The sequence below is a fragment of the Uloborus diversus genome, chromosome 2 (assembly GCF_026930045.1).
Source record: "Uloborus diversus isolate 005 chromosome 2, Udiv.v.3.1, whole genome shotgun sequence".
NCBI lineage: Eukaryota > Metazoa > Arthropoda > Arachnida > Araneae > Uloboridae > Uloborus > Uloborus diversus.
In genome coordinates, this window is record NC_072732.1 from 188,145,061 (window position 1) to 188,161,750 (window position 16,690).

Sequence of the window (16,690 nt, forward strand, 5' to 3'; positions counted from 1 at the left end):
AATACTTTTGGAAAATGAGATAATTCTTTACCCATGAAAACATCAAATACGGGCATATTTTTCATTTAAAAAATGACATTTTTGCATGTAAATTTCATTATTTTAGTCTAAAAATGATGCAAAAAGTATTGCATCTTTGATAAATTTATGATATGAAATGACATGGCAATTACGAGATTCATTTTTCTAGAAGTGAAATATGAGAATAATGTTCATATAAAAATATGATATTTATGTATAAATTTGGTATGAAATATTTTTAAAAATTTCAAGTTATCAACGTCATAGACTTTAAAAGTAAACTTTGAAATGGTCCAAATACTTGTATAAAATTTTATAAAAATACAGCAAAGTCCGTATCAGATAGGAGAAAAACACCTAAAGACACAAAACACAGTATCTGTTCCAGAAAAATATTATGAGAATAGCTCTCTTATATTGCACTTGGTGGTGGGTTTGAACCGCAAGTGCTCTTCAATAAACTGGCAGGGACATCTGGCACTGCCACAGTGTCTGGGAGGAGATGGAGGTCCAGTTTCAACTGTACCATCTGGGTGCAATGGTAATCGCAGATCTAACCTTTTCCTTACAAACTCTTTCACCCATCGCTGACTATATCGTAAGAACAACTTTTCAGCATATTTCTATGGAAAAAAGAAATAAAATCCCCAATCAGTCAAAAGGGTAAGAAAAAATTCAAATCTTGAAAAAATGGGACAGACTTTTCCATTTCTTGTAAAATGTCTAATCCTTCCAAATTCCAGTTGAAAAGCGTACAAGTTACCTGGCAATCATTTAAACATCAAAATCATTTTTCTGTTGCCTGAACAAATCAACTCAGGGTTAAGGATTGTTAAAAATCTCAAAAGTTGGAAATAGAAATCTGAAAATTTTATGCAACAACAATTATTTAATAATGAAAATTAAGTTAAAAAGTAAAAGATAAAAACTTATTCTAATCTACACAACAAAAGAAAACTGAACTTCGTTCAAAAAAATGATTTTTTTTCTTTCTTTTTTTTAAAAAATTTAAAAAGCAAAAAATCATCATGCCTGTAAACTACTAATGGTTTGACTTTTGTTGGTACAATGGGCAAATTATGTCACAGAAATGTTAAAAGCTGTGAAAAAAACCTATTTTAGTTGAATGAATAAAGTTTTGTTGGTAAGGCTAAATAAACAAGTCTTATGCATAACTTATACCTCCAGCAGTGGTGCCGGGTTTTGAAAGCCAATGGGGGTGCTCAAACACCTAGCACAGAAAGGGGGGGTGGGGGGCAAACAAGGCCAAAATTTAAAAATGTAACTATCAAGAAAATGTGCTTCAGTTTTTTAAATATTAATATTTGGTAGAAAATATCAACTTTTATTTCAAGTTTTTACCACAAAATAATTCCAAGAATTTAAAATAAATAAGTGATTGTTCTTTTTGTTAAACTTAAACAAAATATTTTTAAAAAAACGTCTCTTTTGGTAAGGCCTCTTTTTTCCGCTAGCTGGTGGTGGGGGTGCTCGAACACTGCACCCCCCCCCCCCCCGAGTCAGCACACCTGACCTCAAAAATATATCTTACATGAGCTTCAGGCATTGTATTTTGATGAAAGCCATTAAAAAAAAAAACTTTACAAAAAAAAAAAAAAAAAAAAACATAAACTGATTACAGATTGGATTCATTGAAAGATCACTAAAAGTTTCATTATATGCACAAAAAAATAAAATAAAATACCATAAAACAACATACTAAAAAAAAAATGCATAAAAGCAATGAATATTTAATTTGTATTCTAAGTATCATTTAAATATAATATTGATTGTATTTCTCTTGAAGTTAACCAAGAGATGATGAAAACTGAAAAGAGACAATATTGATGACAAACCCATAGAATACGCTTCATGACCCTTTTGAGCTTGACATTAAAAGGTTGGACAACCAATTCAGACTTAAGAGGGAAAACTAGTTTATCTAGGTAAACTAACCTCTTTTTGAGACAATCTAGTACTGTTACTGCCAGTAATGATTATATCAGAAGTATCAATATCCATTCTTGACTGATCAATAGTGGGTTGCCGAGATGGATCAGCAGTTGCAGTCTATAAATAAATTATTGAAAATAACAAATGATAAATGTTGCACAAACATAATGCTGAATGATTTATTAAATAATTATTCATCATAATCACACCTTAAAATTGGTAAAAATGTGTTACAGTTTTAAACTTTATACATAATCAAGAACTGTCAATTCATGAAAAACTTATACACTGTCTGTTTTTTTCCCCGATGGGTATATTTACAATTGCAATCGTTGTTTATTATATTATGACGTCGTTTTAACAACACATTGGTTAAAAAAAGTAGATTCTTCCTATATGTTTAAAAAATCACTTTTTTAACTTTAAAAAATTACTTTAAAAAATGTGCATGTTTTTAAATACAGTAAACTCCCAATTATCCGTGAGAACAATCAGGAACATGTATTTTCACAACAAAAAGCAAATTCAAATGGTTGTTTTTTGTCGAACAATTATAAATTTAAACTCAGTTGTTTTTGTTTTATTTACTTGTTTATTTTTTTATGATTTCTTCATTGTAAATACACTTGTTCTTTTTTAGTAAGTTGCCGAGTTTAAGTTATATTCGAGTTGAACCGAATCATTACTTCAGTCACTCATCTGGTCAGTGCTAATTCTATATTAGCTACCAGTTTGTTTGGCACTCTTTTCTTCCTTAAGATGTTTTCCACCTTCAGCTCAGTCACTCCTATGCGGGGCTGATGAGTGCAAATAAGCACGAAACTGCAGTCCTCGGCTGGAATTGACTGAGCTGGTGCTGTATTTTACACTTGTTCTTTATTAATGTTAAGTTCTGTTGAGCAAAAATACAAAATATTTTTACTGTATTGCATATATTTTCAGTTTGAAGGAAGTATTATGCATCAATACAGCTAAGTTTTTGAGGCAGGACAATTTTTATCTTATTTCTCCCTCCGTTTAGACTTTTTGTGGTTTATCCGCGATTTTTACTATTCGCGGCACTTGTGCCACCCAATTCCGCGGCTGATCGGGAGTTTACTGTATTTATTTTGCATCCCTTTAATCCTTTCGAAAAGAGAACACTTCCACTACTAATTCTTACGTAATGAACTCAGGTGTCCATATACAAATTAAAAAAAAAAAAAAAAAAAAATCTGGTGGAGCTTTGTGGGCAAAAAATGAGATTTTTCATGACTGTTTTAAAACTCAAAATTACTATTTCTTAAAAATGTTTCCAAAATGTAAATAAATAAACAACAGTTAGACAAATCAATTTTACTGCTGGGAGTGTGGTGAGGCAAAAAATTAATAGATATGTACGAAAAATTGTATATACACAAAACACTAAGGTGCATAATGGGAAGAAAGAGATTAATTGTTTAATCAGAACTATGGTGCAATGATTATTCCTACAGCAAGTTTTTACTTCTAGCCAAAAAAAAAAAGTTTTAAAATATAAAATCTGCTTACAATACATGGAAGAGAGAACAACTTGTGAATAAAACTTAGGATGAAATGATTTAAAGGTGATCAATTAGAAATGAAACCTATAAACATGCAAAAAAGTAGACAATAGAGCATATACATTTAGAGTTTATTTCTAATGATTAAGCCCTGGCGGTGAGATAGAACTGTTCTTCCCCTCATAACAATTATGTGAGGTACATATTAGAAAAATTTTCTAGAGTTTAATAAGGAAAAAACTTATTTTGACGCAGAAACATAAAAGACAGTTAGCAGGGGCCAATCCAGGAATTTTTTTCTCACTATCTATTTTTGTGAAAGTATTGCAACAACATTCTAATTTTGTAAAAGTTTTATTTTATTTTATTTACCTATATATTTTTTATGAGCATTATTTTGTGATTTTTTACAGGCACATTTTACCGTATTACCAAGCATTATCTGGCATGCCGGGAAAAAGTGAGGTTCACCAACACACCGGGGAATTCGAATTTTCCGGCATGCCGGATAATTCGAGGTTTATTTTGCAACAAAACAAAAGTTTTCCCCATTCAGTTCCAATCAGAAAAAATTAAATAAATCCCGAAAGTAACCTTCTTTCAAAAAAAAAGTTATTGCCTATACTATGTGCTGGTTATTTATGGTATGTCATTGTGAAAAGATTTAATTATGTGCCAATAAAGTAATCAATTCAGAAGCAATTATCATCACTGCGATTTGTTTTTATAATTTTTTTTAAATATATTATTTTAGGTTCCTTCTAGAGGCAAGTTTATTTCTCAGGTATTGAATAGCTATGAAAAATTCTTTAGCGGGCGGAAAATTACTGCTTAAATTCTTGCTTACTTAGTTTTATTTTAATTTTTAAAAAATTATTCGTTATTAAATAATATTTTTCTTGTTAAAATAACAAATAATATTGTTAGTAAATATTTTTACAAAATTAAAATGTTCATTAATAATAATAATAAGACATGTATAGAATAATAACTGAACTAATATAACTAATTATAATCTGAACATATATTAGTCTTTTATAGTATTTTTTTCCTAACCTCGATTTTTCCAGCATGCCGGAAAGGACCAGGCAAGTGTTATTGAAAATCTGGTGACCCCTGAATTTTGCGGCATGACGGATAATGCAGAGTAATACAGTAATTTTTGTAGTAGAAAATAAGAGAAACATTAATTTTAAATTGACATATGCAAATGTCATCTACTATTATTTCGAACAGCTTGTGTTTTTTCTCGGTGGGAGGGGAGGGGGGGAGGAGCTAAAAACCTAAAAGGTACAAAAATCATCATATTTTAGCTCAATAGGCTTTATACTGTGTACAATTTAGGAAATTATCTGCAAAACAGTCATCCAAAGCAGAGGCTAAAAGATAGCAACTGAATTACGTAAATGCACTTTGGTGGAAAACGGATGAAGATGAGTTGAAATACTATGAAAAAGTTGTTAATTTAGCGATTGTACATGTAAATTATCACGAGTAAATTTTGTTTTGATCAGACAAAAAAAATTTTCTAATGAAAATTTTCAAAATTACAGTCGGACCTCGATTTAACAAACCTCTATTTAACGAATATTTCTTTTCCCCCTATTAAAATGAAGCCAAAAATTCTATTTACCCAATAATAAACCCCGAATTATCAAATCATTTTAACAGTCTTTTTTTTTTTTTTTTGTTAATTTGGGTTTGGGAATATTGGATTGTTTTTTAAATGATGTATCCATCTTTTTCGAATCAGACTTTTCTTGGATTCAGCAATGTTTGACAGGCAGGCGGGCAACCAAAGAATACCGATTCTGTTGCAGAAAGCGAGAATGAAACTCATTAAAAATTACTTTTAGTTTCACTAATGCTTTACACTGAATGGAAAGTGTAAAATCATATCTCACGCAGCAGGCTGTAAATCACACAGTATTTTCTTCTGCCCATAAAGTCGAAAAAGAACTATTTCTCAGTCAAGTATGAAGGAAATTGTCAAAATCTATTACTCAGAATCAAATTTCAAACTAACTAGTGTGTAATAAGTCGTGGGATACTGAATAAAAAGTGTACACTTTCTAATTATGGATATTTTTGTGCAGTTGCGTATCGGGGTTTTTAGATCAAGTAACGGCAATTTAAAAAACATATATCGCACCCTGATATTATGAATAACCCTGATTTAACGTATAAAAGTTTCGGTCCTGATGAATTCTTTAAATCGGGGTTTGACTGTAGTTTTGTGAAGCTGCTGATTTTACAGCACGATTTTTGTGAAATTACCGATTGTAAAATACGATTTTCGCAAAGGTACTGAAAAACGGTGGTAAAATTAGCCTGTATTGGACCCTGGATTGCCAAATTAAAAGCTGATGAGGGAGAAAAGAGATTAACTTTTTTAGTATACAAACATTAGAAAATATAACATAGGTACAGAAAAGTGAACATGTAATTTCACTTAGCAAATTTTATTTCCAAATAAAGTAATAGATTTACCAGACCCTCCAAAAGGCTTGGGCGGGAGAGCTCCGCGCTCAACTTGCTCTTTTATTCTTAGAATGTGCCCAACTACCTGCTTTATCCATAAAACAGCATCCTGATTGCCTTTTTGTTCATCAACTGGTACTGTTTTAAGATTCTTACTAGGAAAAGGAAGGAAGCCAGGGTCCCCTACCGTAGTTTCCTACAATATCTTTCTTCTAAGTGATGATAGCAAATATCCGCCCCTCCCCTTCTCCTCTCAACTTGGATTGCCATTGAGCTGACTATTAGAAAAAGCATGCCTTCCCTTATCAGTTACCACAAGGGAAAGATATTTAAGTTATCACTGATTCTGTTTTATCTATGAGCACCAGTACCAATCTCTACTTATAGGAACTAGACATTCTCCCAACATATTTAATGCATGGCAGAAGTCTCCTTAGGTCAGCATTCCCAAAATTCTCAGGGGATGCACTTACCCAAACTCACCTAATGAAGCTGAAAGTCTAGATCTCTGCGATACGCATAGCGCCTAGACCGTTCGGCCGATTTTTATGAAATTTGGAACAAAATTAGTTTGTAGCATGGGGATGTGCACCTCGAAGCGATTTTTCGAAAATTCGATTTTGTTCTTTTTCTATTCCAATTTTAAGAGCATTTTCCTGAACAAAATTATCATAAGATGGACAAGTAAATTACCAAGTTATCATAACGCGGAACCGTATCATCGGCAAGTCAATTGGCGAGAAATTCACAATACATTATTTGTAAATGTACAGGCGAACCAAAAGACCTTTTACTGTTCTACTACGGGCAAAGTCGTGCGGGTACCACTAGTAATAAATAAAGCTCAATGGTCAATTGAAACTTAAAAAAAAAAAAAAAAATGTATATAAGCTGAAATTCAATAATATTCTTACCTCTTGTACTGACATTCTTTCTTCATTTTCCAACATGTCTCTTAAATATTTCTGAAAGATAAATAAAACAATCATACAGTTTTGGCCGTAAAAAGTTATCTAAAGATAAATCATACAATGAACCTTTCCCTTATTTTCAAAGCTAGAGAAGAGTTGATGAAAAAAAAATATATGTAGATACATTCTAATTCTATATTATTTTTTCTAGCTAATCTAACACCCATTTTTGAATGAATTGCATTAAAGTTTATTCATTTAAATACAACTATTTGGGAATAGCTGTAGGTTCAATGTCCTCCTTAACCATTTCAGTGGCAGATTTATTTTAATTCGGATTGTTCATTTAATTTCATGCTAGATTCTGATGCGTGTCGAAATATAATGGGCATGACTTGTAGTAATGATAGCTAATCTAATATTATCAAAAAGTACGTTTTAGAACATTTGATGAATTTTATCCATAACATGCACAAAACGTGATATGCTGATCAAAATTTTTTCATAAACAATTCAAGTTAGCAAGAACAATAATCAGATACACAAATGTGTAGTGAAAAATACTTACAATGCAATAGCTGACATCAAAATATATAAATATGAGCTAAAATTGAGGTTAAGGCAAAGTAAAGAATTTAATAAAAAATATTATGAAAATTAAAATTATTTCATGTTTTAAAAGGCATATTTAAAAAGTAAACTAGAGGTTAATGCTTTTAATTAAGCAAAATCATTAAGAAGCTTTATATATTTTAAAAAATCAAATGAACTTAGTTAAAGCTTCAAATAATACATACTTAGTTGCTATTCGGCAATAAGGAGATACAATTAGACATTCATGATTGCAAAAAAAAAAAAAAAACTTACACTGTAGCAGACAGCAAATTGCAGAAATTAAAAAAAAAAAAATTAACTTGAATTCTGAAATCTGGAATTCAAATTATGTTTTTCGCAATCACGAGTTGCGACAGGACTCTGCTCATTTAGGGGCTGTTGTTTCTAGAAACGGCTCCTGTCCCCTCAAGCCTGTCCCTCCTCCTCGGCGGTTACGTGTGTATAGTTGTGTGTGTGTGCAGGCGTGTGTAGGCGCGAGTGTGTGCATGTGTAGGCTTGTGTGTGTGCATAGACCTGTGTGTATGCACCTAGGTGTGTGTATGCATGTAAGCGTGTGTGTGTATGTGTGTAAAGGCTTGTGCGTATGAGCGTGCATGTGGGTAGGACATGAACGCCACCGACCAGGAGAAACGGATTCCAGGAGGCAGTGCTCGGAGTTGCGCCTGCCGAGGCTGGTGGTGCTAGCAGAGGCCCCTGGTCCAAGCCCAAAAAGGAACCACAACATCAAAAACGGTCAAACGAGAACAATAAGCAATCGTGATTGCTCAAAAAAAAAAAAAAAAAGATGAATAAAGAGAACAAACTAAAACAATAACAAATTTTTAAAATGCAAAAAAATCCATGCATCTTCAAACATTTATCTCAGAAATGAGAATGGGTCTATAGCAAATATTTTTGCAAAGATGTATAGAAGAACTCAAAGATTTTTTTTTTTTTAATTGTATTTTTGGATTTAGTTAGAGGTGCACACAATTCACGACTGATTTATAAAATGGCAGCTCTTGAAAAGAAAAATTAAAGAGCCACAGGGTTCATCATCTAAGCATCCTCACTACCTGTGTGCATGATAAATGTTTGTAACACACTCTGTGTATCCTATATTTACTATATTTAGCTCTTGGAATACTCTTTAGTTGATTTGGCAGTTTTTTTTTCTATGAAAAAATTATAAACTTTCCATATAAACTCTGGAGAGCAATAGAACTTCTTTTAATGATAAACATTTCTTATCATAAATTTGTGATATTACTCACAAATGTTCAACGAGACAACTATGCACTTTGATAATTTTATTGGGTTTAAATATTTTTTACTTTTGTCACTATCAGTCACACAACACAGTGCCTTAATATTTTCTTCTTGGGGGGGGGGGGGGAACCACTATCTTCAATAAATCAATGAAGCATTGTAATCTATGATCAAAAAAAAAAAAAAAAAGAGTTAAAAAACAAAAACCTTTTCCATGCCTGCAGAAGATTTCGTTGCAAACCTATTCCTTATTTACTAATAGCTCACAGAAGTAGGAAAAGTTTTATGACACTTTGAAATATGTAACAAAAAACTGAATTTCATATCTTTAATTATTAACAGAAAAATTTAAATTTTTTTCTTGTCATTCTGAATCTAAGTCTAAAAGAAAACTCAATTAAAAGTGTAGCAGAGTTGCGTTCATGTTTGAAATTTAGTTTACACAACGAAGTCAATCTGCACAAAACAAAATATTCTTGAAACTTTTCTGCATAAGTGGAGCATGGCTTTTTAAAACACTTAAGATTTCTGCAGTTCAAGCAATTTATGTTGTTTTGCTATAAAACAATTTTATAAAATGTATTCAAGCACTTCGTGTAAAGATCACAGCTTTTAAACTGTTCAGGGGTGCCCATCCCCCCCCCAAGTTCAATGGCGCAAATTCCCCCCACAAAAATTTTATCGCTTTCATATCGGGTTAAATATAAGTTTTTAGAGTGTTTAATTTCCAGTCAAATTCATGGGAAGGGGGGGGGGGGTAGCGCTAACAAGTAGCATTTGAACTGAAATATTGTTGGATTGTTGACCTGCCTTGCCTTCCCAAATTTTACAACATAAACCTTGAGTAAACAACTTTTGGGTACCCCTGCTTTTTTTTTTTTTTTTTTGCACCTTTTTTTTTTTTTCAAACGTACGAACAATTACAGGAAGAGTGGATTCAACTTTCTGGCCTGGGATGGAGTCATTACTAGATGTATACAATATGAACCTATACAATATGAATCTTATTTTATCGTCACTTAGATGGGCGGTGGTTCGGAGGTTTCTCCTCCGGAAAATTTTCGAAATTGTAGTTTTAAAACCAGTTTAGACGATCTCTGGGGAAATTTGGGGGGGAAAAGGTGTGTGCCCTTCCCGGTAATTTTTCAATATTGAAACTTAAAAAGCACAATTGTAGATAGATTAACATTGTGTGAAAGAGGGATTTCCTTTGTTTTCAAAATTGTAATTCTAATAAAAAAATTTTGAAAAAAAATAGAACCGACTTCAAAATTGCTCTAAAAAGTGAAAAATAATTTTATTCTTTAAACACCATCGATAATGCTTTTAAACATAATTTTTGAAGTTGGCGCAAAAACAAAACGTAAAATCCAGTGTAACCATGCTTCGTTCATATTTTTATCAAAAAATCATCCAAAGTTAGGAACAAAACATTTATATCGTTATTCAAATATGTTGTCATCAATGCATAATTTATGTGATAGTGAAGAAACTGGGCCTGGTTAAATTTATAGTTGTAGTTGAGTTATGGCTGTGAATGATTTTATCTATCGTTTTTGCGCCAACTTCAAAAATTATGTTTAAAAGCATAATCGATGGTGTTTAAAGAATAAAATTATTTTTCACTTTTTAGAGCAATTTTGAAGTCGGTTCTATTTTTTTTTCAAAATTTTTTTATTTCATTCTTTTTAGTGTAAATGTAGGTATTTCAGAAATAGTACACGAGACTTCACCTTATTTATTTCATAAAAATGCTCTATACTAAAAAAAACAACTATAAACACGCCTTAAACTTTAAGCGATTGGCACTAAAAACTTATCTTTGTTCCTCTTTAGAATTAATGTGTAGTTAATTTAATTATAACCATTTAAGTATTACGTTTTTCCTAACTAATTTACATTTCACAGCATTTAAGTTGCTCATGATGCAATTCTGTATTTTCTTACTTAGCTCCCATCATTTGTTATTGGCATAGATGATAACGAAAAAAATACTACTGTAGTTGAGGCAAACCTAATGGTAGCATTGTGAAGGTTAAGCAGATATTAATTACTGCATCACCTCGCTTCCAGGTCAGGTTTACCCCCCACTATGGAGCAATAGCACTGAAGAAGGGAAGATTTCGATAAGTCACATAGGGTTCTATAAATCAGCAAGGTTACCAAAATAAAATTATTTAAGCCAAAAATGAGACAACAGCGCCAGATTCCCTATTATTATCGAAATATCCCCCCTGAAGAAACTTGATGCTTGCTTCAGAGAAGCCTTCATTCAAAATTATCATTACAATTACTATTAATGTTACTGTCGTATGGCACCAAACTTTCATAACAATGGGTTTTAAATTTAATCATTTAATAGGGAAATTGCATGAAATTTATTGTTTTTTGCCCATAACTTTTTTTCTAAAGGACAAATATGGTCAAACAAAGTAATGGGACCTAAGTTGAGCCATCCCCTATCCATTAAAAAAATAATCATCAAAATCGGTTCACTAGGTGAGACGCTGTGAGTGGACAAACAAAAAAAAAAACATACATACGGTATGAACTGATAACCGCCTCCTTTTTGAAGTCGGTTAAAAACGCAGTTTTAGACTATCTGGTAATGTTAAGGAAAGAAGATATCCTAGGGCTTGCCCCAGGGAAATTTTTAAAATTAAAAGTCTTAAAAACGCTATCTATGGTTGGGGGAAAAGCAGTTTTCTGAAATTGAAGCTCTAAAATCGCAATTGTAGCCGACCTTTGTGACGTTAAGAAAACGAGTTTTTGGAAGCTCTCCCGGAATTTTCTCGAAATTAAAGCCCTGAAAACCAAATTTAACATGATTTTTTAATAATGTTGACGAGAGCAGGGGGGGATGGGGAGGGGCACACCACTTAAATTTTTCGAACTTGTAGCTTTAAAAACGCAGTTTTGATAGATCTGGATAATGTTAGTAGGAGGTGAATTTCGGTGCCATTCCCCCGGCAATTGTTTGAAATTGATACTCCAAAAAGGCAATTCTAGGCTTGTCTTTGATAGTGTTAAGGAAAGAGGGGGAATTCAGGGGCTCTCTCCAATAAATTTTTCAAGATTGCAGTTCAAAAAACGCAGTTTTAGATGACTCTTGATGATAAAGAGAGTGTTATTCTGGCCCTACAGTGGAGGGCACTCTCCTGGAAGTTTTCCAAAATTGAAATTGCATATCCAAAAAAGATGGATCAGACACACCGTTACTGATATGTTTCGGAAATCCTCAAAAATGGATTCAGCTATTCAGCACACATCGAAAATCAGAACTCGAGAATTTTAATGAATCAATTATCCTTCTATGCATGTCAGATATAGAAGAAAGTAAATGTGATTTACGAAACATAATTTAAACACCTTAAGAGCAGACTGTTCTACCTCCATCAGTGGCAACCAACATCACTGACAGTTTTAATAAAAATCATCTAATGATAAATTAAAACAATTAGTTTAAAAATGATAGAGAAGATGGGAGTAAAGTGAAATGAGAGAGAGAGAGAAATTCTTCACAAGCTTAAGCTCGTTAATGAAGAAAATATAATAATTGTCAATTGGAAGGATAAAAAATATGTTATTCGGAAACTTCAAAACTAGTTCTTAACGATTGTCGAGGTGCAAATGAATCAATGGAAGACTAGAGCATACTGGTCACAGTTATTACAAACACTAAAATATTTTTGACCTCTTTCCCTCTCATCATTTTTACACACACATTCATCATGCAGAATTGTGCTATTTCTAGAAAATTTATAAAAAATTGAAAACAAATCAAATTGTCTGATCCAGCTTTGAAACGGACACCAACTCCATGCCGTCTGTGATGTTCCCTTCATTGAAAAAGAGACACGGGTCATTAAATTTTGGAAAGAGTATCATTGCCGTCGCTAGGTCAAAAAACTGGAAAGGGGGTGGGACGCTTTTGGCTTCCCATTAATTGTTTCAAACACATGTTCCAATATGCAGAGAGAGAAGATTTGGCTTCTGGTTTAGCAGGGATAGTCATATTACTAGATCTTAGTACTAGCAATATAAATTTAATCGTAAGGATAATATTCAGTCAGAATTAAGGAATGTCGGAGGACTACCTTCTTGCATTATTTCGAAATTGAAAACATAAAAACGCAGTTTTAGACCATATTTTAAGTTTGGGAGGAAGAGGGAGAGCAGGTCCAGGATAGTCTCTCCCGATAATTTTTTCCAAATTTAAGTTCTCAACACAATCGTACGTTATATTTAATTATGTTCAGAAGAGGGGGTCCGGGGCTCACCCCCCTGAATTTTCAAGATTGTTATTTGAAAAACACAGATTTTACACGACCTGTGGGGGTGTTAAGGGAGGAAGAGACTCGGAGTCATCGTTCTGTAATTTTTCAAAATGCAAACTTTAAGCACGCATTCCCAATTGTGAATTATTTGTGATTATGACACTTAAAGGAGGGTTTGGAGACTCTCTCCTGGGAAAAATCTGAAAATCGTAGTTTGAAAAATGCAGTTTTAGATGATATATGGTGATATTAAGGGGAAAAGATATGCACCCCCCACACGAAATTTTTGGAAATTTTGAAGCCTTAAAAACGAGATTGTAGACTTTTTTGTAAGTGCACCGCCAGTTTCTTGAAATTAAAGCTCCGAAAACGTAATTTAAGCCAACCTTCGATGAAAAGGGGAGTTTTGAAAGGGCTCGAGACCAGAAATGTTTTGTAATTGAAGCACTAAAAGCGAGATTTAAGACATCTTTTGATGATGTTGGCGAAAGAGAGGGGGGGGGAGGCATTCTCTCGAAAAAACTTCGATCTGTTGAAACCGAAGTTTTCGAACATTTTTGGTAATGTTAATGGGTGGAGAGATTCAGAGTCCTCCCTTGGCAAATTTTCAAAATTGAAATTCAATTAACGCAATCGTAGACGATTTTAAATACTGTTAGAGGAACAGAAGGTTTTGGAGATCTCCCTCGAAAAATTTTCTGAATTGAAGCTTTAACAATGAAATTTTTGAGGATCTTCGGTACTATTTGAAGAACGACAGTTTCGGAACATCTCAGGAAGTTTTTTTAGAATTAAAGTCCAAAAGACAAAATTTATTCGACCTTGAATGATGATGAATGATTAATTGAGAGGGTGTTTCTTTGAGACGTTGGGAGCACTCTCACGACTTTTTGAAATTGCAGTCCTAAGTACTTATGTGTAGGCCATCTTTAATGACGTTAGGGTAAGGGATGGGGTTTGAGAACATTTTCCCGGGATTTTTTCAATACCTAAGTTTTAAAAACTCACTTCCAGGATAGCTTTGAGGACGTAAAAAGAAGGGTTTGGAGTTCCCCACTCTTCCTTTCAGTTTAGCTACGTCCCTCCTATCTTCATTGTAAATTTCAATAATTGATAAACACATTGTGGTAATTTTTTTCCCAATTTTCCTTTGCCAAACACGATTATTTGCTTGGATTTTCCATAATAAAGTTTTCAATTTCCCGCATAATATTTTTGTTTTCTTGCAATACAAGTGTTTGGGGCCTTAGAAAAAGTACTTTTAACATTTTGAACAGATGTGGTAATTTTCTACGATACCTTAGATCTCTATTCCACTTCATTTTATTTTAAATATGCCACTTGCATCTCTTCATCAAATTTTGATTTACTTACAATTTTTACATTGAAACATTTAGAACTTTTAGTGTGAGGATTCATTATAATACTTTGAATCTCTTTTTGCATTTAACTGTTTTTCTCTATCTCTCTATTTGAAATTCATTTTGGCGACCCATACATTTTTCTTCACTTATCAATAATTTTCAGGACAGCATTTTTCATCAAAAAAAAAAATATGTACACATGGGAATGTTTCGGCGACGCCTATCCCATGGACTGTCCTATTTATTTCTGTATTTTCATTTTTTTTAAACTGCAGAACCATGAAGCATGGTTTTGTATAACCAGAGCCGCCGAGAAACAAGGCGTGCAACATGTTAGTTTGGTCGCCTGTCCTCCTCCCATTATTCAAATTTTACTCTATTCACAATATTTTAATTCAAGCCGAGCCCATAGTTTTCGACTTGGCATACGCAGTCTGAGGCCTAGTGAAGAGTCTACTGTACTGAATACTTTTTTTTGTGTTAATAAAAATGTTTGAAGCATACATTTCCGCAGCCCTTACTTAGATACTCTTGATAAAAGAGAATAATGGATGTTCCTAAATTGTATTTAAAGACAGGGCTGCCACAGAAGCTCAAGAATGAAATTCCCTGACAATTCCAGGTTTTCCAGTTGCTTTTAGAAAAAATTCCAGGTTAATGAATATCTACTTACGTTATTAAATACCAACACAATATATTTTTTCATGTAAATAAACCTCCTTTATGAATCAAATAATGCTTAAAAAATTATCAATAATTGTAATCAATATTATACGTTCAGATAAACTAAAAATTAAATTTCATTGATTACAAATGCTTTAAGAAATCAGCGATTTCCAATTGGTACTTTTTTTTTTTGAAAAAGAACTGAAATCTCAAACGCACTAAGCAATTTTCGGCAAAGCCAGTTTCAATGTTGGCATATTTCCAAAAAAAGTTTTAATAAAGGCACAAATTTTGAGACTTTAAATTTTTGTAACCATCCTTCATTTCATGAAGAAAAAAAAACTGAATGAAGAGCAATTTCACCCACAAGACGGGGAAAATTAGAAACAAATTCCCTGACATTTCCAGAAATTTCAACCAATTTGTGATATTCCCTGACCATTTTAGCTGATTTTCATTTTCCCTGACAATTCCAGGTTTTCCATGTTTTCCAGGTGCGTGGCAACCCTGTAAAGATTACATTTTCTATTCAAATTTGACAGAAAAAATACTTTTTGTCACTATTATTTCTCGTGTTCATTTATAATTACGATTCTGATTTTTTAAAACAATGAAGAGTTTTCCTTTTTCTTCGTTAGTTGCATCGCTAAAATGAAATTGGCGGCCGCACTTCTGAAAAACGGAGAGGGGGGGGGGGCTTGCTACAGCGACGGCCCTGAAAAGTATGCGGAAAAAGTATTATTAATGCATCTATTTCTTGCTGAATAAGTTTAAATATTTTTTCTTTCAAAAAAAATTTTAAAAAATCCATGTTCTAAATTTAAAAAAAAAACCTTCTGGAAAAAAAATCCCCACCAAAAATTTTGATGGTGCAACTTGCGCCATAATCCCCCCCTGTGAGCACCCCTGAAACTGTTAGACATACAATATACACTAACATGTAAAAATACAAATGATTGAAAATTAAAATTAATATTAATGCAGTAAAACCCCTCTAATGCTGACAGTAAAGGAACAATTTTTTTTGTCCGCAGTAAAGAGGTGTCCATAGTACAGGGGTTTAATAATGTTATTTGCCTTGGAACTGGGGAATTAAAAAATGTCCGCGTAAGAGGGGTGTCCGTTAGGAGGGGTTTTACTGTATTACCTTGAAAGAAATTGGAGAATGTTGACTTTCACCTCTGAATTACCAGTAATATTCGGTCTTCCACCAGTGTCTTCGGTATGTGCATGTTGATGTTCACTGGCTAATGTTAACATTTTCCAGGTTTCAGACTTTCACAGCAATATACATATTTTTTATAAACTTTTAATACATATACATATACATACAGCAATATACATATTTTAAAATTACACACATAAGGATACATTCACTTTGTGGCAGGATATTTTTCCTCTGTCATCTAAACCAATTAATATTCGATGCTTATATAGCATCGCGTTCACACTAGCCATGCATTGTTCCAACATCCGATACAGCTATAACAGAAAGCATGAAATTGACTGAAGCAAAATTACACATGATTTTTGAAAAAGTAATATCAGTTTGTTTTTGGAAGATAAACTACAAAAAATAAATGACTTAGAAGTAAAATACAAAAAGACCTAATATTCTCCTAGCAATTTGT

The 16,690-nt window shown here is 32.7% G+C and overlaps 1 protein-coding gene across 1 annotated transcript in view; it reads right to left on the reverse strand.

The window, feature by feature from the left end:
• Positions 1-416: 416 nt before the first annotated feature.
• LOC129217572 (transmembrane protein 268-like) overlaps positions 417-16,690 on the reverse strand; it is a 39,579-nt gene continuing 23,305 nt past the window's right edge. Inside the window, exons 5-9 of the mRNA XM_054851898.1 lie at positions 16,431-16,541; positions 7,458-7,493; positions 6,893-6,943; positions 1,978-2,091; positions 417-644 (exon numbers count right to left, since the gene is read on the reverse strand). Of these exons, the coding sequence (XP_054707873.1) occupies positions 417-644; positions 1,978-2,091; positions 6,893-6,943; positions 7,458-7,493; positions 16,431-16,541 (540 nt within the window). The remainder of the gene's footprint in view (positions 645-1,977; positions 2,092-6,892; positions 6,944-7,457; positions 7,494-16,430; positions 16,542-16,690) is intronic.